General features: G+C 42.4%; 2 protein-coding genes across 3 annotated transcripts; both read left to right on the top strand.

The window, feature by feature from the left end:
• The first annotated feature begins 1459 nt into the window (after positions 1–1459).
• Positions 1460–5159, top strand: hao2 (hydroxyacid oxidase 2 (long chain)). Of its 2 annotated transcripts, none has more exons than XM_031874002.1 (8): positions 1460–1532; positions 1797–1949; positions 2455–2606; positions 2710–2993; positions 3099–3317; positions 3975–4133; positions 4673–4742; positions 4841–5159. In XM_031874002.1, the coding sequence occupies exons 2-8, from the start codon at positions 1819–1821 to the stop codon at positions 4894–4896; spliced, it is 1071 nt and encodes a 356-aa protein (XP_031729862.1). In that variant the 5' UTR covers positions 1460–1532; positions 1797–1818; the 3' UTR covers positions 4897–5159. The 2 variants fall into 2 exon arrangements, with proteins under 2 accessions (XP_031729862.1, XP_031729861.1); XM_031874001.1 differs by having other exon boundaries at positions 3096–3317.
• Positions 5160–5756: 597 nt separating this feature from the next.
• On the top strand, positions 5757–20177 carry LOC116398019 (kelch-like protein 9). Its single transcript, XM_031873995.1, has 11 exons — positions 5757–6004; positions 7637–7693; positions 8796–8935; positions 9581–9756; positions 10490–10622; positions 11160–11356; positions 11519–11594; positions 12009–12566; positions 13379–13558; positions 14213–14326; positions 18413–20177. Exons 2-11 carry the CDS (start codon positions 7689–7691, stop codon positions 18907–18909), a joined length of 2076 nt encoding a protein of 691 aa, XP_031729855.1. The 5' UTR covers positions 5757–6004; positions 7637–7688; the 3' UTR covers positions 18910–20177.
• Positions 20178–20199: the final 22 nt, after the last annotated feature.

Raw genomic sequence — 20199 nt, 5'->3', positions numbered from 1 at the left:
ATACAACCAGAGGAGTCGCCCCCTGGTGGACACTAGAGAGAATGCAGGTTAAACACATGAAGCTTTGACTTCACTTTTAATGACCAGAGGTTGCCGCCTGCTTTGAACGGACAAAACAAGACACTTAAAGACATCACCTTGGACTCTGAGACATTTTATTTATATTTTCTTACCATTTATAGGCCAAACGATTCATTGTTTAGTCTAGAAAATAATCTGCAGATTAAATGTTAATGAAAATGATCGTTAGTTGCGGCCTTATTCTCCTTTCAATTCATGACACACTGCAGAAATGAGGAAAGCAAACCTACTGTCTCCTTATGTCATGAAGCAACTGCAGCAATGTTTGTTGTTTTTCTAGTCACTCATGCGTTGGTGCTTCCTCAGGAAATCCTCTGTAGTTCACACACCAGCCCTCCAGCTGTTAGTGTTGTTTAGGGTTGAGTAGGAATATAACTTTTATTCTAAGCCACTGATCAGGTGCCTCTTCAGTTTACTGAAGACGAGCATGCAGCTAATGATGGAAGTTTTACCCTCTAATGAAAGTCATTTTGGACTTTGATAAGAAGGCAAACAGCTTTTTCAAATGAATTAGAAACTGTTGTGGGTTTATGTCTCAGAGTTTCCTCTACTTGGTGGTTGTATTGATATTGTTTTTGTTATATTTATAATTTAATTATATTCTTAATTGTTCTACTTGTTTTAGTAACTGCGTCCCCTGCTGTGCAACTTTGAATTAAAAACTAATTTAAATTACCAGCTCCCCAAATCTCCGAAAAAAGAAAGCTTCAGTTGTGGATGGTAACTTCAATATTTAAGTATATTTGCTTTAGCTTTGTGGTGAACTATTCATGGTATTTTTATTTATACTCTTCTGCTTCACTTCAAACCACATGAAGACATTTGAATCAAACCATTTATTTGACAGATGTAGTGACTACTTTACTTGTAGAATCTGCATATTAAATGTCTTGCATTATTATTCTTTACTTGTAATGGAGTTTTCTTTAACATTGTGGTATCACAATGACCTGCGTACAGAGTTCTAACCAAATGTTCTCCAGCTGTTGTGTGTGTGAGCACATCTGCATGCTAAGTACTATCTCTTTATTTATTCTTTAATTCAGATTGAACTTAAAACATTCTATTTTCAAATGCATTGCTAAAATAAGAGTTGTTGGCATGACAACAGCAGTATCCTGTGCATGTGTTAGCACGCAGGCCCGTGTACACAGCGTGTAGATGTGTGCGACTGCATCTGGACCACGGGGCACTGCGTCAGACGCCTCTTGTCCTCCTATAGCTGGAGTCGCCATCAGCACATTTCCAGCTTGTGGAAACACAATAAGAGCAAAAGGTCGCCCTCGGGTCACACGGCGGGCTTTCACTGAGGCTCTGTGAGGGTTTGATTCTGACTGACACACAAACGAACAACGTGGACACAAGGATTAATCTCTGTTTAACTCCAAATAAGAGGAAACTAAAAACGTCGTTTTGACTGGCTCAGATGTCAAAGTGTGGAAGCTTGACTGGTGAGTTTGTCGACGGCGTGTTTGCGCTGCATCTGCAGATACGAGGGCAGTTTCAGTGTGATGTTGCAACATCAGTCCTCCGTGTAGTCAGCGTCATGTGAGAGCGGAGAGACTGTTTGTGACAGATTGAGTAGTTATTCTGTGGTAAGTCATGAAGCTCATAGTTCTTTAGCATTTGAAGTCTTGTTGCTGTTGGAGCCTGCAGCCATTTATCGTGCATGCAGCGTCAAATTGAAAACGGATGATCTCTGTCGCCCCACACAGAGAGGGAGGTCGCTGTGCAGAGATGGCTATGGTGTGCCTGACGGACTTTGAGGAGTATGCAAAGGAGCATCTCTCAAAGGCCACCTGGGATTATTATGCAGCCGGAGCGGACGAATGCTGCACCAGGGACGACAATCTACTGGCTTACAAAAGGTACGGAGGGGGAGAATACAAGTGTGAGACGTTCAATGTCACCACAAATACACAAGTTGTAGCCAAACGCTGTATTTATAAAGATCATATGAGGACACAGGACACAACACATGTGTGGACTTTAGACTGCTGTAACTGATTTCTGTTCATACATTACAGTTTGTGTCAATGTGCCCTATTATAACTGTTTACATTTCACTCAGTACTGATGCTGCAATGTTCTAGTGAATGAGGAACTGGTTTGAAAGTTGCATTACCAAGGGGACATGATCTCAAGCTCGCAGCTTACTGGTTCAGAAAAAACAGCATGTTGTCATCTTAAGAATCCTTATTTGACAAATACTGGATATTAAGATTTTGCAATTCTTTGTCAACAAGTTTAAATTTGGTTGGGTGATAAGTTGACACGCTGTCAATGACATACTGACTCAGAGTCATCCTGAACCCTCCATCCCCGTTAGGTTCAGTGTTATTGTTTGATTGTTTATCTGTACGTCACAATCAGGATCCGTCTGAGGCCTCGTATCCTGCGGGACGTGTCGGTGAGCGACACGCGGACCACGGTGCAGGGGACAGAGATCAGCTTTCCGGTCGGTATCGCGCCCACGGCCTTTCACTGCCTGGCCTGGCATGAAGGAGAGATGGCCACAGCTCGGGGTGAGGACCGTCTCCTACATTACCGTGACCCTGAACCTCTCAGATCTACATGTAAATTCCTTCCTCAGTAACCAACGTAGTGACTTCTCAAACCTCCTCACAGCCACAGAGGCGCTCAACACCTGCTACATCACCAGCACTTACTCCACCTGCTCGGTGGAGGAGATCGTGGCGGCGGCACCGAGCGGTTACCGCTGGTTCCAGCTCTACGTGTACCGGGACCGGAAGCTGTCCGAGCAGATTGTGCACCGCGTGGAGGGGCTGGGCTACAAGGCCCTGGTCCTCACCGTCGACGTGCCCTACACCGGGAAGCGCCGCAACGACATCCGCAACCAGTTCAAGCTGCCGCCACACCTCAAGGTGAAGAACTTTGATGGAGTGTTCCAGGTAACTATTCAACCTTTAAAAGAATACGTGTGGAGACATGGCAGGAAAACAATAAATGAGACAAGACAAAGTGTATGTTGAGTTTACCACGTGCACTATAAGCAGGAGACTGCAGCCCCAGAGGAGTACGGGATCCCGGCCAACACCTTGGACCCCTCCATCAGCTGGAAGGACGTGTACTGGCTGCAGTCCATCACCCGCCTGCCGATCATCATCAAGGGAATCCTGACCAAGGAGGACGCCGAGCTGGCCGTGGAGCACGGCGTCCAGGGCATCGTCGTGTCAAACCACGGGGGGAGACAGCTGGACGGAGGCCCGGCTTCGGTACCTACAGACCGAGTTATTTCTCCTGTTATATCACAGATCGTTTAGTTTCTAATGTTCATAGAAGGAGATGCAGGTGTAGACCCATGTCAGATGGCAATGACACTTATAGGATTAGTAATAGTTGTAGTAGTAGAACAAGAAGTAGAAGTAGTAATAAATACAGAAGTGAACAGCAGAAGCAGTAGTAGCAGTGGTGGTGTGGTTTTGTGGTTCTTGTTTTCACATTGACACAGAGTCGCTGTGCAGAGTGAAACAGTGCAGCACATAACATCCTGGTAAAGAAACAAACAAGATATAAACCTTTAAATTAGAGGTGCTGGTACGCAGATGTTCTTACCTTTGGACAGAGCCAGGCTAGCTGTTTCCCTCCGATTCTAGTCTTTATGCTAAGCTACGCTAACAGTTTCCTGGTTCCAGCTTCATATCTAGCATAGTGGTTTATATCTTCTTCTCTGCAAGAAAAGCAAATAAGGGTTTCTAACTAAATATCAAACTGTGAGAGCTAGTATGTGATAGTATGAGAGCATGTTCTGGTTTTGGGGTAACAGGTTGTTTGTTAACATCAGTGAGGAGGTAATCCTCTTTCAAAATAAAAGCGTGAAGTGTGAAGTGTAGTAAAACCTTTGACGTCTTCGCCTGCTGTGTTTGAAACAGATCGACGCCCTGACGGAGATCGTGGACACGGTGCAGGGGAGGATCGAGATCTACGTGGACGGAGGCATCCGAACAGGAAGTGATGTGCTGAAAGCGCTGGCCTTGGGAGCCAAGTGTGTTTTCATTGGCCGTCCAGCAGTGTGGGGCCTCGCGTACAAGGTACAAACAGCAACACACTGACCACTGTGTGATACTGTGAGACAGATTATAACCACGTTAAGCTGTTTCTTTTACATGAAATAGTATCCGTGACAACTATCTGGCTCTCTTGACATATGTCCTCTCCACATACTCAAATGTTATCATTGAAAAGTCAGTGACAGTAACTTGCAGACATACTTTGATGAGTCTAAACTCAACAAATAACCATAAAATCAACATTTGAATCACTGTGTATTTTGTAACACCAGCCCTACTGTGTGTGAAGTCTTCATCTGTCTTTGGCAACAACACAGTAAATAAAAGAGTGTGTTTACATGGACATGAATAACCCGTTTATGTGTTTGAGCAGGTAAACGCAATATCCTCAATATGATCATAACATGTTATTTATGTCCATGTAAACGGAGACAAATGAGAGTTTGTCAGTAGCAAAGAACAAACACGTTGATGTTGTCTTATATTGTATGGAGCGTTTGTGTGATTCCAGGTTGTATTGAGTCCTTTATTGTAACTGTGGGTCCTGTGTGATCTCTCAGGGTGAGGAAGGAGTGAGGGAAGTGCTGCAAATCTTAAATGACGAGTTTCGTCTGTCCATGGCTTTATCAGGTGAGAAGTGCTCATATGTATTTGTGCCATAAATTTAAAAAACAGCAGTATTCTGTTTCCCCTGAAACAACAGATGTGTTTGTACTGATGTGGTCCAGGCTGCAGGAACGTGGCGGAGATCAACAGGAACCTCATTCAGTTCTCTAAACTCTAACAGACCAGCAGAGGGCAGCACTGAGGAGGACAGAAACCAAACAGCAGTTCTGAACAAGAGACTCCATTGTGACGAAGAATAGATTGTTCACTCATGACTTTATCATGTCAGGAAACATGCGAAACAGCTTCATGCACGAGTGAGACGGCGTCTCGGGAAAGCTGACGGGAGATTTAGCAAGTGAATAAAAAACGTTTTTGTTTTTTTTGCTTTTGGATTGGAGGGCATGGAGGCACTTCTCATGACACCAACACACTTCTTTGGGTTTTATAGTAACTAATAACGACATGAACTACAGTTTGAGATGCTGAAGGTGTTTGTGGGTGAATAAACGTCTGTTGAGGTGATGAAGATCTTCTGGATTTATTATTAAGACGATAACAGACGGAGACGTCTTTTGTTTTTGTTTCCTGACTTTATTCTCAAGAGAATGTACATATCTTTAGTTTTAATGCAGGGGAGATTCAGGTGAAATATCTATTTTTAAAGTTTTAAATCTCTAATGCACATGGTATCAGCTACAGGTCAGATCCCCACCAGCCTCTAGAAGAACACCACAAACTGACACTTTAAAAGAGCAGAAGATCATTTTCTATGTTGTCTTTTTAAGCGATTGGGATGTTTTTAACTTTCATCAAGCAAAACACATAAATATACCATAAGATGTGAAATATCAATGTCAATGTCAGATAGTGCATTGCTCCATTTAGGTCATGGTGCTCGTGTCATCTACGTAGGAGAACCGAGGGCCCGCCACAGCAGTGTGCCTATATGCTCAACTCAAAACCTTCAAAAAAAAGCAGCTTGTGAAACCTTTAGCTGATGATTTCACCGACAGTATCGCACAAGTGTGTCACATCTGGGTGTGGAGAGATGCACCAACAGTGCAGACAGTAAGAAAGAGAAGTAGCACAGGAAGTGAATGAGGTCTCGTCGCTTTTTTTCTTTTTAAGGCAAAGAAACGTTGATGCTCAACCAGACGCGTCAAACTCTTTCAAACCAGCTGGCAAACGAGCGGCAGATTGTTCCTCTTAAGAGCTCTGGCTGGTTAGACGGGCAGGCTGGAGGGAGGCCTCGGGTCCAGTCTGCTGAGGAGGATCTCTTCCAGGTAGGGGCACCAACAGGTGTTTTTATAGATCCGGCTCCATGTGAGTTGATTCATACGGCTCAGCTGTGCAGGAGGGTTCATTTAGGCTGCAGGGGATGCATTTCATTTCACTCACTTTAATGTTTACGTATTATGGACCCTGAGCTACGGTGTTGCTTCATTATTGCACTTGAGTGTGGTCACTTTCTTTTGTGTAAGAGGAGATTTAAGATGGACTGTAAACTGGTGGCCGACACCCGGTAGAAGAAGAGTTACAGGAAAGACATACTTTGATGGCTTTATGCAATTTATATTAATATTAAAGGTGCAATGTTTAGATGTGGCCATTTGTTACAACAAATAGAGGGCAGCATTTACCCTTTACTACTGGATCTACATTTACAGTCATCAGTTGTTAAATAAAAAAGAAAGCCACATAAGACTGAACATAAATAAGAGTAATGTTCTTGTTTTTGCCACTTTGTATTTAATCAAACAAACAAAAAACATAAATGGACACTGTACCTTTAATATGAATGACAAGTAGCTCTACTTCGTCCTCTCATGTTGGACAATAGACTGTATATAAGAAGTGGAGATAGTCATCGTGACGTCACCCATTGGTTTGTGGCCGTTTTGAAGCCTTGAGTTCGGCGATTTTGCCGTAGCCATCTTGGAATATGACCTGTCAATCACCGTGTAGCCCCGCCCTAAAGCATCCCCTGCTTTATGGTCTGTGTGACTCTAAATGGACCCTAAAGCATCCCCTGCTTTATGGTCTGTGTGACTCTACATGGACCATAATGTACTAAATGAACATCATGCTGTGTTGAAGAAGACTTGAAACTAGAGATTGAGACCATAAACTCATGTTTACAATGTTTACTGAGGTAATAAATCAAGAGAGAAGTAGAGTCATTTTCTCATAGACTTCTATACAACCAGAGGAGTCGCCCCCTGGTGGACACTAGAGAGAATGCAGCTTTAACACATCTGGTTTGATCTCACATGTTGCACCTTTAACAAAGTCACATAATGATTTTGAAATATTTGTATGTTATGACACGATGCAAAGATGCAACATTAAATGTTTTTTAAGTTACATTTCATAAAAAGACAAAATTGTGAGGTGAGAATGATAGAAGTCAGAGCTCAGTTAGTTTCAGTAAAAAAAAAAAAAAAACATCATTCACACATTCACATACCAGCGAGTACACGTCAGACTGCTGCAGCTGAACATGATCACAAAATATCAACTATTTAAAAAACAACAACCACAAAGCCGCTGACACGGCTGATTTCATGTGATGATGAACACATACGAAGATGTGGAGAAAGAATGTGTTAATAAATAAAACCTCACTGGATTATCCACAAATGTTGTCATTAAACAACATCAATGTTTTTCAGGTTGGGAAAGGTCTGAGAGTTTAGAGGCCACATCAAACACACAGAATCCATCACACACAAACTGTTCAGCAAGACACAAACATACTGTCTGTCATTTTACAGAAGAAGTGATATTTTTGCATTAGCGTGGATGAACTATTCCTGCAGACGTCAAAACATTGAACTCTTCGACACCAAACAATCGTGTGTAGCTTATAAAATCACATTTCTGTCGACTGAAGCTTTTATTTTGTCTCCTTGCAGGAAGTCTCAGCAGCGTAACAGCCAGCATCCTCAGCCACAAGGGGCAAATGAGATGGGGTAAGGTGTTTCAACATTTCTCCTTTTAATGTAGTACATTTCTTCTCCCTTGTATAATATATAATTATACATTTTATTCATGGGGTGTAACTGGCTCTACCACTCACTGGAGATGAGTCTTAATGTTTGAAACAAGGTCACAGAAGAGGAAAGTGTATATTTACATATTTTCTTCATTGTTTTCTGCCTAAAATCATTTCCCAGAATCAATTTAGATCACTACTACAACATGTTTAATGCACTCATGCTGTGTTAAAGATTGCATTTGAATTATTGAATTTAACTAATTCAATAAATACATATTTAAGAAGCTGGATTCCTGCATAATTATATATGATAATAAACAATAAAAAACATACATAAAAATGGCATTAATAACTGCTTGAACTTTAAATTGTGTGTGTAAAGAAGAATATTTATCTCTTTTGCCCGTGGATTTTAGAAATGAAACATTCAAACACTTTCTTTCCTTTGTGTGACAGAATGTGCATTCGCTAGTTGTATTTATTCCTTCTCTGGGTGTTCTTTGGACTCCCTGTGTGCGAGTAGCTTGGCAGGAAACAGTTTAAAGAGGAGAAGTGGTCCTCTGGTTCCTCCTATTCAGATCACAGGATCCATACAACTCGGATGAAATGCTTTTTTTAAGCTGCAGGTCTTCTTCCAGGAACCTCCATGAATCAAATGCTTCACATTAGAGATGGTTAAGTTAGGCTTTGGGCCATGGGAGTAGGTAGGCTCGGCCAAGTGAGCTGAAGGAAGTGGTATTTGTTTACAACCATAAGAGGAAGTGCTAAAAGTACGGCTAAAAGTGTACGATGAAAAACTGCCACCAGAGTTAATGAAACTCTCAAAATATAATTTGGCATGTGTTGTCAAGCCTGCTATTCCTGTTTTGCTCTAATTTGCATTAAATATACTGTGCATGATAGGTTTTTACAATGAAATAACAACACGGAGATGTTGTGGATGCAGCCGGGTTGTTATCAGATTCCTCTCAACATCACTTAAGCCACAAAATAAGGATTTCACTGCAGGGAGGTGTTAAGTATTGGGGATACAAGATGATGCCGTAAAGAACCCACACTTCCTCGTTCCTCTGCAGGGGAAGTGGAGACGACAGCGGGCCGGGGAGGCTGAGCCGCAGGTTCTCTCGCCTGAGCAGGCATCAGTCCAGGGATCCTCCGAGACCTGCAGCTCAGCCGGAGAGACTTCCTGCTGCATCTGACCCACCTGTTCAACCAGGTGTGTGTGTGTGTGTGTGTGTGTGTGTGTTCCCTGTCTCTTTGATTTATATCTTTTATTATTTTGATCTGATACGAGGAAGAGAGGAAGCTCACACATGGCTAACCGAGGTTTGTGTTTGTCTCAGTGGTGGAAAGTACATTTATGTACTGTACTGCATTTTCAGGTACATTTGAGAGGAAATTATAGTACTTTTTTACTCCCTACATTTATTTGCCAGCGCTAGTTATTAGTTACTTTTCAGATTGAGGTTTTACATCTTAGTTATAAAATATGAAATATGACACTATACGTATTTATACTACTATCCTGACTATATCTCACCTATAATACTCTCTATACTTGTACTTAAACCTGCATTAAATATTTTGCTAACTGTTGCTCATGTTCATACTGCTCATACTGTACATATCTTGCACCGAGGCTGTAATTATAAAATTATAATATACATATTGGGGGACACACATCCCCTCAAATATTCAGATATGCCTAAAAAATACATTTTGATACTTTGAGTACATGTTGCTGCTAATACTTCTATACTTTATATCCATCAGGACCCACCATCAGTAGTTCCTTGCACCTGCACCAACAAAAGTATCACGACTTTTCTCATCTCTTAATATCTCCATTTGGGTTTGATAGATGACCGGCCTTCTCCACCAGCTCCAGCTCCAGCTCCAGCTCCAGCTCCAGCTCCTCTCACCCCACCCATTAAAACGCCACCTACACGCCCAGATAGAGCCACAAAGCCCAAACTTCCCCCTCGGCCACTGTCCAAGGTGTTCAGCAGTACCGAGCATGGAGCAGCTGTGTTGCAGGTATTTATTACTTTTTTGTGTTTTTATGTCACTTATTAACAACAACTTATTTTGGGGCACAAAAATGGAAGAAATCAACTATTTCTCAACGTCATTTATAGGCGTGAGGCAGGAGAATGATAAGCGAAGTCAATGCTTCATGTCTTAAAGCTGCATTCTCTCTAACATGAGTTTATGGTCTCAATCTCTAGTTTCAAGTCATCAGCAATACAGTGAATATAAGTGAGCATATCTGGACTGAGGAGGAGTGACATAGAGACGCCGTATACGTCTCTGGTAGAGACCTGTCAATCACTGTGTAGCCCCGCCCTAAAGCATCCCCTGCTTTATGGTCTGTGTGACTCTAAATGGACCATAATGTACTAAATGAACATCATGCTGTACTGAAGAAGACTTGAAACTAGAGATTGAGACCATAAACTCATGTTTACAATGTTTACTGAGGTAATAAATCAAGAGAGAAGTAGAGTCATTTTCTCATAGACTTCTATACAACCAGAGGAGTCGCCCCCTGGTGGACACTAGAGAGAATGCAGCTTTAACACATGAAGCATTGGATTCACTTTTCAGAACCAGAGGTTGCCACCTGAATATTAACCACCAAATCCCACAGTATTAACACAATGAAAAGGCAAAGAAGAATCTCGTAGAAGCCACCAATAAATATAACGTTGTCATAATAAGGAATTAATGATGCAACACATTAAGTTATTCGGTATTGTTTTTCCTGCAGGGCTTTGATGTTTTTCGGGCAGATACGACTCTCTGTGACGTCGTGTTGGTCCCCGGGGACAGCGGGGACACTTTCCCAGTCCACAGAGTCATCATGGCTTCGTGTAGTGACTATTTCAAAGCGATGTTCACAGGTGAGAGGTCACGTTTTTTTAACGTCGCAAACTCTGGCTTTTTTAGCTCAAGACATGGTGAAACACACTTTACTATGTAACAGCAACACTACATGTAATAGGCCCTTTTCACGGCCGCTGTTTTGACTTGTCATAGAAGGGTAAACACAGGTGTAATGGATCAAAATAATGAATGGTCTATTTATTGTTTCACAGCCAGTCCACTAAATAGAACAGGGTCGCAATTCATTTAAAATAACACCCCTACAAAAGGACCTACATGAGCATACTTTTATACATTAAAATTAGACATTGATAAGAGACACATTTCGGAAAACACCACCACAGTGTCAAGACTACGAGTCTACAAAGTAAAAGAAAAGAGGAAGAACTTGACATTCTCCTGCTTTAAACATAATTCAATACTTTTATTATCCTCTCCCTGCATAATGTCTGAGCTGCCAGGCTTTACGGTGTCTTTGTGTGTTGCTGAATGTGCATTAAAAGAAGATGCATTCACCTCTTTGTCTCTTTGTACTTTGTTCTGTCCTTGTTCAGGAGGCATGAGGGAGCAGGAGATGAGAGAGATCAAGCTGCACGGGGTCACTAAGTCGGGTTTAAAGAACATTATAGACTTCATTTACACATCCAAAGTCTGCCTCGACATGAGTAATCTCCAGGACACTCTGGAGGCGGCAAACTTCCTGCAGGTCATGCCCGTCCTGAGATTCTGCAATCAGCTGCTGAGCAGCGAGGTGAGAGAATTTGCCTTAATTGATATTCAGCTAGAGGTCTAGCTCGTTAAGCTGCACTTCACTGTCCTTTAACGCCCTCTCTGCCAGTGTCAGTCACACAATACAGAATAAAGAAGATGTTTGTGAGTGACTCTTGCATGTGGTTGTTGTTCTTCGATGCAGATCACTATTGATAACTGTGTGGAGGTGGAGCGCATCGCCATGGACCTGCTTCTGGCGGACGTTCAGCTGAATATAGGTGAGTGTTCACAACACTGATGTGAGAGCACAGAAGCAACGGGACTATTAAATCTGCAATAACATGTAGATGAGGTGGAAAGTGGGATTAGCGTAGAACGGGGGGGGGGGGGGTCCAATCCGTCCCGCTGGATGACTTTGCAAAGCTGCAGAGAAGTCATTAATTCCAATTTTTTGTAAGATATCATACGAACTTTTGTATGAGGCTACAATGACAGAGATGATATCGAATTGTTGTATTGGAGTTGTAGATCCTCAGATCAGATCCTCAGCAATCCCTAAAACGCTTCATTATTTATATCCACTCTTCTGTTATCAAAACATCCAGAAAGAAATCTAAATATTACACATCATTCTGGTTGAACAAACTAAAATAAGATGATGATGATGATCCTCTTTGTTGTGTCAAACCCAGGTGAGTTTGTGAGCCAGAACCTCTCAGCGTTGGTGGAGTGCGGCCGCTACCTCCAGCTCTCTGAAACCAGCATGGCCAACGCTCTGTCCAACAACACCCTGCAGGGATTCTCTGAGATGGAGCTCTACCACATCGCCAGAGGATGGCTGGACCACGACTCCCCCAGTCGACGCTCCTCCATCTACGCCTTGATGCGCCACATTCGCTTCCCGCTGATGAGCCCCAACGAGCTGATCCAGATCTCCCAGGAAGATGAGGAGGGAGGGGACTCCATGATGCGCTCTGAGACGGCCTGTGTGAACCTCCTGCTGGAGGCCAGCAACTACCAGATGATGCCTTTCATGCAGCCGGCTCTGCAGACCGAGCGGACGCGAATACGCTCGGACGACACCCACATCCTGGCTCTGGGCGGCGTGATGCGACAGCAGCTGGTGGTGAGCCGGGAGCTGAGGCTGTATGACGAAAAGACCGGCCTTTGGAGGGCCCTGAAGCCCATGGAGGCACCGCGATACCAGCATGGCGTGGCTATTCTTGGCGGCTTCCTCTTCATTGTTGGAGGTCAGAACACTTCACACTCTCAGGGCAATATCCACCTCAGGCAGGTCAAACTGCATGTGCTCATTTAACATGGGTATTTAACTTTGGGGGAAAACACATACACACTGAATAGAGGAAGCTACCTTGTTAATGATGGTCCATGCAAACTGCAGGATAGGAACATAACCCAAGACAAGCCATAGTTTTATTGGTGAAAAGCCTTGAATTCTGCATTTTGGCTGTTGCCATCTTGGACTTCGGTCCTTGGATCTTGTTTTTTTGCGACCAGTGAACAGGAAGTGACCATATTTGGACTGTGGAGGAGTGACGTAGAGACGCCGTTTACGTCTCTGGTAGCGACCTGTCAATCACTGTGTAGACCCGCCCTAAAGCATCCCCTGCTTTATGGTCTGTTGACTCTAAATGGACCATAATGTACTAAATGAACATCATGCTGTATCGAAGAAGACTTGAAACTAGAGATTGAGACCATAAACTCATGTTTACAATGTTTACTGAGGTAATAAATCAAGAGAGAAGTAGAGTCATTTTCTCATAGACTTCTATACAACCAGAGGAGTCGCCCCCTGGTGGACACTAGAGAGAATGCATTGGTTTCACTTTTCCGAACCGGACGTTGCCGCCTGGTGAAAAGGCACTTTGGTCCTAGACTTGCATAATTTAATGAGTTAGCTGGAAGGGAAGAAGTGATGGTACATCGTTCATCATCAAGACTGTATGACCGAATTATATAAAGAAATTAGTAGAATAAATAAATGCTTTTTTTTCACCGATTACAATTTATTCCCCATTAACACAATTCTTGTTCTCAGGCCAGAGCACTTACGACACCAAGGGTAAGACGGCCATCGACAGCGCCTACCGCTACGACCCGCGCTTCGACAAGTGGCTTCAGATCGCTTCGCTCAATGAGAAGAGGACCTTCTTCCACCTGAGCACGCTGAAGGGGAAACTGTTTGCAGTCGGAGGAAGGAATGCGTCAGGAGAGATTGGTGAGCAGCTGATAGTTCTTGTTCCACTACTGCTGCCAGTACTGCTTTAATTTGGAGTCATATTTCTGTAGAATATTCTCTGTTCAAACTCTGTTTGTTAGTCTCCACCAACTCTAAATATATGTCTCTTTAGCTGCTAAATGCTCTACTTTGTTCACTAGCTAACTGTGTCTGTCTGCTTTTTGCTGCTGTTACAACCCAGCTCATAAAGAGAAAAAGAAATAGCATAAAAATAGATGTTTTTTCCAGTTCACAAGTTTAAGTTATTTATTTAAGAAACAGGAGCTCTTTTGTTAGAAATATGTTAATTTGAGTTAACAAAAGGGGCAACAGAAATGATCCTAATCCCGTATTTAAAGCACCTTTAACAAAATAGAACTGGCTGAATATGCCATCAAACTTTAAATAAATGGAGTTCTGTTTCATTCATCATTCAGTTATAATTTTGCTAATTTGACGAACTTCCTGTCCGTCAGAAGTAAAAATTTTCAAAGTACTCGTGCAAAAAAACACATCGTAGATCACAAATGTTCCCATAGGAATGATTTAACTTCCCATTGACTCATAAACGTGCACAGAGCTGTGGTGAAACAAGGCGTTGATGCTTGAATTAAATTCTACTTTTCCCAAACGTCTCTCTGTCACGTTGCTCAGACACGGTGGAGTGCTACAACCTCAGGAAAAATGAGTGGACGAACGTGACCAACATGGTGGAGCCTCACTATGGACACGCTGGAACAGTTCACGGGGACCTGATGTACATCTCCGGTAAGTCAACGCTGATCGACACAAAACTCAGAATGTGTCTGAGCTCAGTTTATCTTCTCGTCTCTGTCATTCATGAAGAAACAACAGGAAATTGTACATTTATTATTAAGTCAATTTGTGTACGTGAGACATATTGTAAATTAGGATCCTTTAACTGCTGGACACACAAATTAAACGCATTCACGTGAGCAACGGTCAGAGCTAATGACGTAGTATTAAATACTGAGACAGACCACTTATGGTGGGCGGGTTGGGAATTGGTCCAATGTTTTGTGACGCATTCGTTTCGTTGCCTAAACCTAAACTGTACGAACTTATTTTAAGCCCAACTATGATGCTTTTCCTAAAACTAACTTAGTGGTTTTGTTGCCTAAACCGTACTTTCGTTTTGTAGTGTAATGTCGTCCCAACTGACAGAAAAAGAAGTCGTGCCCACTGTCATGATAAAATATGGACAATTCATGTCGCTCAACATAAAACCAGAAGATTCAAATGTGACTGTTTCACAATCTGCCATGAGACTGTGTTGCTTCAATCAAACTCAACAGAAACAAAAAGTCATTAACACTCTCTTGGTTAGTCTTTCCACTGTTCCACCAACCACCAACTATTGTTTAGTTGAAATAAACTCTTTATTCAACGAGTATTGTTAATATTCTCTCCTAAAAGCCAACGGACTCCATTGACAGAAACCTCGCTGATTGATGTAAAAAACACTCCATTCAAACTCAACAGAAACAAATCAAAACTCATCAAAACCATCTTTGTCTTTTTCACGTTTCCAACAATCACCAACTCTGGTTTGAGAGTTTGAAAGAGAGACTGAATAAGTAACAGACATAAATAAGAAGTAACCACCGTAACATGTCGACTGTTTTTCACGGTTTTCTGTCACGTTGACAAACCAAAAAGAAACAGAAAGACTACTGGTCTACTGGCAATGGGAAAGGACTCTATTGCCTATGTTTTGCAGGTTTTCCTGCATATGCGCACTCATTTTGGTGGAAAAAGAGAGAGACTCAAAACTTTTTAAAAGGCACAATAAACAAGTATTTTAAGTCCTCATACTTTAACAACAAGCCATTGTATTCATACTCTACCCTTATGACTGTTCTGCTGCCTCTGTGGTTAAGTTTAGCAAGAACTACGTGTTCAGACAAAGATCACAGTCATGGTTGGAGTTGCACAAAGCTTGCCTTCCTGGTAAAAAGAAACCAACAGTGACTTTTCATAGCGGGGGACGCAACTCTCACAGTCTGCAGTGTTGGTGACACATGCGTCGTACACCCGAGCATCCATCCCCACTTAAAGGTTTTTCACAGCTGTAAGACAAAGGTCTCCTGTTAAGGGCAGTTATTAATCACTCTATTGATGAAATCTACACAATGGTCATTTTAAGTGTTTCAACAAATGACCTGGTAAAAGACTTCATCAGGTCATTTAAAGTAGGAATAGAAATTCCTCCAGTGTTCACAGTCCTGGTGGAAAATATAGCGTTGTTTCCCATCCGTCCACCTGGTGCCCTCCTTCTTTCCTCCATCACTGACTGCCCCACCTACTCAGCTGCCCCTCTTCTCCTCATCAGCTTCCGTTAGCTCTAGAAATCCTTTAAAATTGCTGAACTGACCAGTTTGTCTGTGTTTGTGTCCAATCGTGCATTTCCTGAATCGTGACAGATACCATCTCTTCACTCCCCAAACTCAAAATGGTTTGATAAAAGTAGAATTAAGTTTAAAGGCCTTGAAATGAGCTCTAACCCTGCAGGCCAAAATGAGAATAGGAACAAAACCATGACTCTGGATCTACTTAGCTCACTAAGACCAAGCAGCTGGTTCAATATTTAAAAATCCTTTAAAATCTCTGGCTGTTAACTTTGGCAGGAATGTGCATGTGTATTGTTGTGTGTGTGTGTGTGTGTGTGTGTGTGTGTGTGTGTGTGTGTGTGTGTGTGTGTGTGTGTGTGCATGAGAAACTGCTGCTGGTGGTCCAAAACACCACAGGATACCTTCAAAACACTGATGACGCTCCTTCCTGATGGGTTCATAACAGGCTCGCTCACGATGAGTCAAACCTCGGCTGTAAAGTGGGCGAGTTGTGGGGGCAGCAGCAGGGGGCCGTGACAGTAAAGCTGGGTCAAGTTGGACAGTTTCCAGCAGCCTTCAAAGAATACACAGGAAGTCACAGAGATAGTTACATCCTGTTAGAGCTCATCTGTAGGCTACTCGTACTGCAATGCATTGTATCGTCTGCCTTGTAGAGCACTTTGTAATTGTTGCTGGTTTTCATATAAATAAGCTTTGTTATTGATTTATTACTTTTAATGTTTTAATGTTACAAACCCTCTGGAATAAGTAAATACCAGATCTTAAAAAATTAGTTATTGACAAACGCTTGCATGGCTGGCCGATTTGAAACCACTTCCTGTTTAGCAGCACACTCTCTGCCCTCAACCTGCTGTCTGTCAGGTTTCTTAGGAACCTCGGACAGAAAAGGTTTGAGGGCAGAAACTGTTTCGCACGAATGACTGAGAAGCAGGAAACACAACAAGACCTGTGGTTGAAGCGGGTCCCAGTACTTTGCAACAAATTAAAAAACCCACGACTCTCGCAAGCTCTAAAGTGTCGGTGATGTTCACCAGAATACACAACAGAGCAGACACATATCTATTTCATTCCACCACGGGGCTTTTGAGTTTGAACCTCGGCTCAAACTGCGACTGTGAAAAGAGAGAGATTCAGAAAAGAACGCTGCGAGCATTTATCTTATCAACGTGTTATGTCTAGCATGCTAACACAAACAGCAACAGCTCAACATGAACATTCATACAAACTGTTCCTGCTCCAGTATCCATGTGTTTAAGACCTGGTGTGGTCGGCCCACTCCTGAAACATGGCTCTCTGTGAGCTCAAGCAGCTGCCCACTTTTGATTTAAATATTGAATTCATTGGTTATCTGAAAACCCCCCAAAATGAGCTGAAAGTAGCTGAAAACGGCAGTAGCAGAGCAATGGTCTTTTTTTCAGATTCCTTAATGTCTTGACATATGTGATAAAACGACAACTAGCAAATATGAGGTGAAGGGAAAACAACATATGAGATTCTGTAAATTTTAGAGGCCCAGAAGTCCTGAAAGATGATGTTTTTTCTTTTGTAACTTCCTGCATTCAAAGCTAACATAAAAAAATGTTGCTTAAGGAATTGTTTGATTAATTCAATGGACTTTTTTTCAGACTCAGTCTGTAGAATAAAATGTTCATATTTGCTATGTTCAGGGCAAAACATGGAAAAAGGAAATTCTCCAAACACACTTCTGCATGTTGTAGCCCATTAATTACAAGTACTATAATTTCCCAGCATGTTCCAAATTCTTCTATTGGTTCTTACCGTGTCCTTGAATTCACCAAAAGGGAGAATTTTCGAACTATCTATTTGAAATTGAATTGCAGTTGTGGTGACAACAAGGCCTGCCTAGATTGTAAGAAGTTAGTGTACAATCATTTAGTTAACACAGAAACACAGAAAAAGGAAATTATTTTAGTTATGCTGTTACGTTCCAATGTTACGTTGTTACATTGTTACATTGTTACGTTGTTACATTGTTACGTTACATTGTTACATTACATTGTTACATTGTTACATTGTTACGGTGTTACATTGTTACGTTACATTGTTACATTACATTGTTACATTGTTACATTGTTACGTCGTTACATTGTTACATTGTTACGTTACATTGTTATGTTATGATATGTTGTTACGTTGCAATGTTACGTTAGGATGTTACATCGTTGCGTTGTTACATTAGGATGTTAAGTTATGTAGTTAAATTATTACGTTACAATGTTACGTTATTATTTTGATCATAAATCATGAACGTCAATCAAGTAGTTTTGTTCCCCTAAACCTTATTAATCATTTCACAACTTTAACCAAGTGGTGCGTTTATGCAATTCATGAAATGGATTTTTGTTTCAGAAACCTCGACATTCAGCGTACTCTGTGGTTTGCAGAAACGTACAATGGAAACATTGTTTTTCTGGCGACTTGGTTGAATGAAACACTTGTTGAATTCTCTCTCTTCACACAGGTGGAATCACCCGTGACACGTTCCAGAAGGAGCTCTGGTGTTACGACCCCGCCACCGACACGTGGAGTCGCCGAGCCGACATGATGGAGCTCCGCGGCCTGCACTGCATGTGCACCATCGGCGACAAACTCTACGTGATGGGCGGGAATCACTTCCGGGGCAGCACCGACTACGACGATGTCCTGGCCTGCGAATACTACAGCCCGGCGACAGACCAGTGGACGGTGGTGGCGCCAATGTCTTGGGGCCAGAGCGACGTCGGTGTGACGGTGTTCAACGGGCAGATCTACGTGGTGGGAGGGTATTCCTGGAACAGCAGATGCATGGTTGACATTGTGCAGCGGTACGATCCGGAGCAGGACGTGTGGGACAGGGTGTTCAACGTGCTGGAGCCTCTGGGGGGGATTCGTTCCTGCACGATGACCGTTCATCTGCCAGAGGGGTCAGTGGACGAGGCTGAGATGCAGGAGGGTCCGCTGCCTACAGCTAAGAGCTGATACTGCACCACAGGGGGGGGGTTCCGATACAGGAAACAGTGTAGGTTGCAAACATGAGCAGGTGCAAGCGTGGCTACTTCTCTAACATTAGCATTCAGTGGTTTGCACCTCTTTACTATTTCTATAGTGCCGTTCCCTGTCTTTGCTTTTTTTGTCAGCCATGAAGCATCCGTCCTGCTGTGCTGCTTGTGTTCTTTCTCTCTGCAGTCTCAGTCTGTGAAAGGAAACGAAGGTCAAATTGGCTGAACATCGATTCAGGGAACATTATCGCTGATTCACAAACTGAAGCGACATAAAAAGAGGTCAAATTGACTTCCTAAGTGAATGAAAATGTTTTTGGCGACACCACAGCTTCTGAATTCAGCATGGAAATACTGTGACTAAAGAATAAAGCTGTCATTATCTAAGTCTTTCCATCACTCTCTGATAATCTTACAACTTGAGACCAAACGCAGCGATGACTCCATCCTGCTAACAAGCGCTGTCTGTTTAACTAACAAGCCCTGTCTGTTCAGACAAGTAGTCGAGTCATAAGATGTCGGCAAAACCAACAGGAATTTGGAAATTCCGTCTGTTAATTGAACGTGTGAAGTCCACATTTTTTCAAATTACAACTGCCGATTAGAGCTCATTTCCAACAGACATGTAAAAATATCAAAGTTATGTTTTGTATATATATGTATATGCAGTGTTTTAAGATGAAAATAAACTGTTGATGTCACACTCATTCACTCAGACAGTGAAGGCCAAAGCTCGTATTAACACACACACACACACACGGACCTCACAAGTGAAGGACGACGAAGCTACCCTTGAGACGTCGACCTTCACCTTCCAGATAAGACAACAGCCAGCTGCGATATCGAATTCTACGCCGAGGACGACAAATACTGAAGAGTAGATGGCGAGTCTACATAGAAAAGATGCACAAAGCAGTACTTTATGCTACACAGTAAGATGTGAGAGGTGGCCTAAACCTTCTGCACTCTTAGTTCAAATAAAGCAAATAATCGACATAACAAATAACTTGAAAAGAAGCCGTAGCTCAACGTCAAGACACTGACAATTTTAGGCCCCTGATTGAAGTGTAGGAAATGTTTTATTCTGGGGGTGTACAGACATGATAATACTGCTCGAGAGGGTAAAAACCCTGCAGCACTCAGGGGTTTCCACCACACAGCCACATGAACCAGTGTACCCTTTACTGAGCAAACCATGGCCAACTATAATTCATCACGAGGGAGGGAAAACATATTTGGCCATCTGGCCGACAGATGTCACCTTGAAATG

This window comes from Anarrhichthys ocellatus, unplaced genomic scaffold, assembly GCF_004355925.1.
Source record: "Anarrhichthys ocellatus isolate YVR2014 unplaced genomic scaffold, GSC_Weel_1.0 scaffold77, whole genome shotgun sequence".
In the NCBI taxonomy this organism is placed as follows: Eukaryota; Metazoa; Chordata; class Actinopteri; order Perciformes; family Anarhichadidae; genus Anarrhichthys; species Anarrhichthys ocellatus.
Note: the sequence above shows the minus strand (reverse complement) of the source record. Positions and strands in the feature narration are given on the sequence as shown.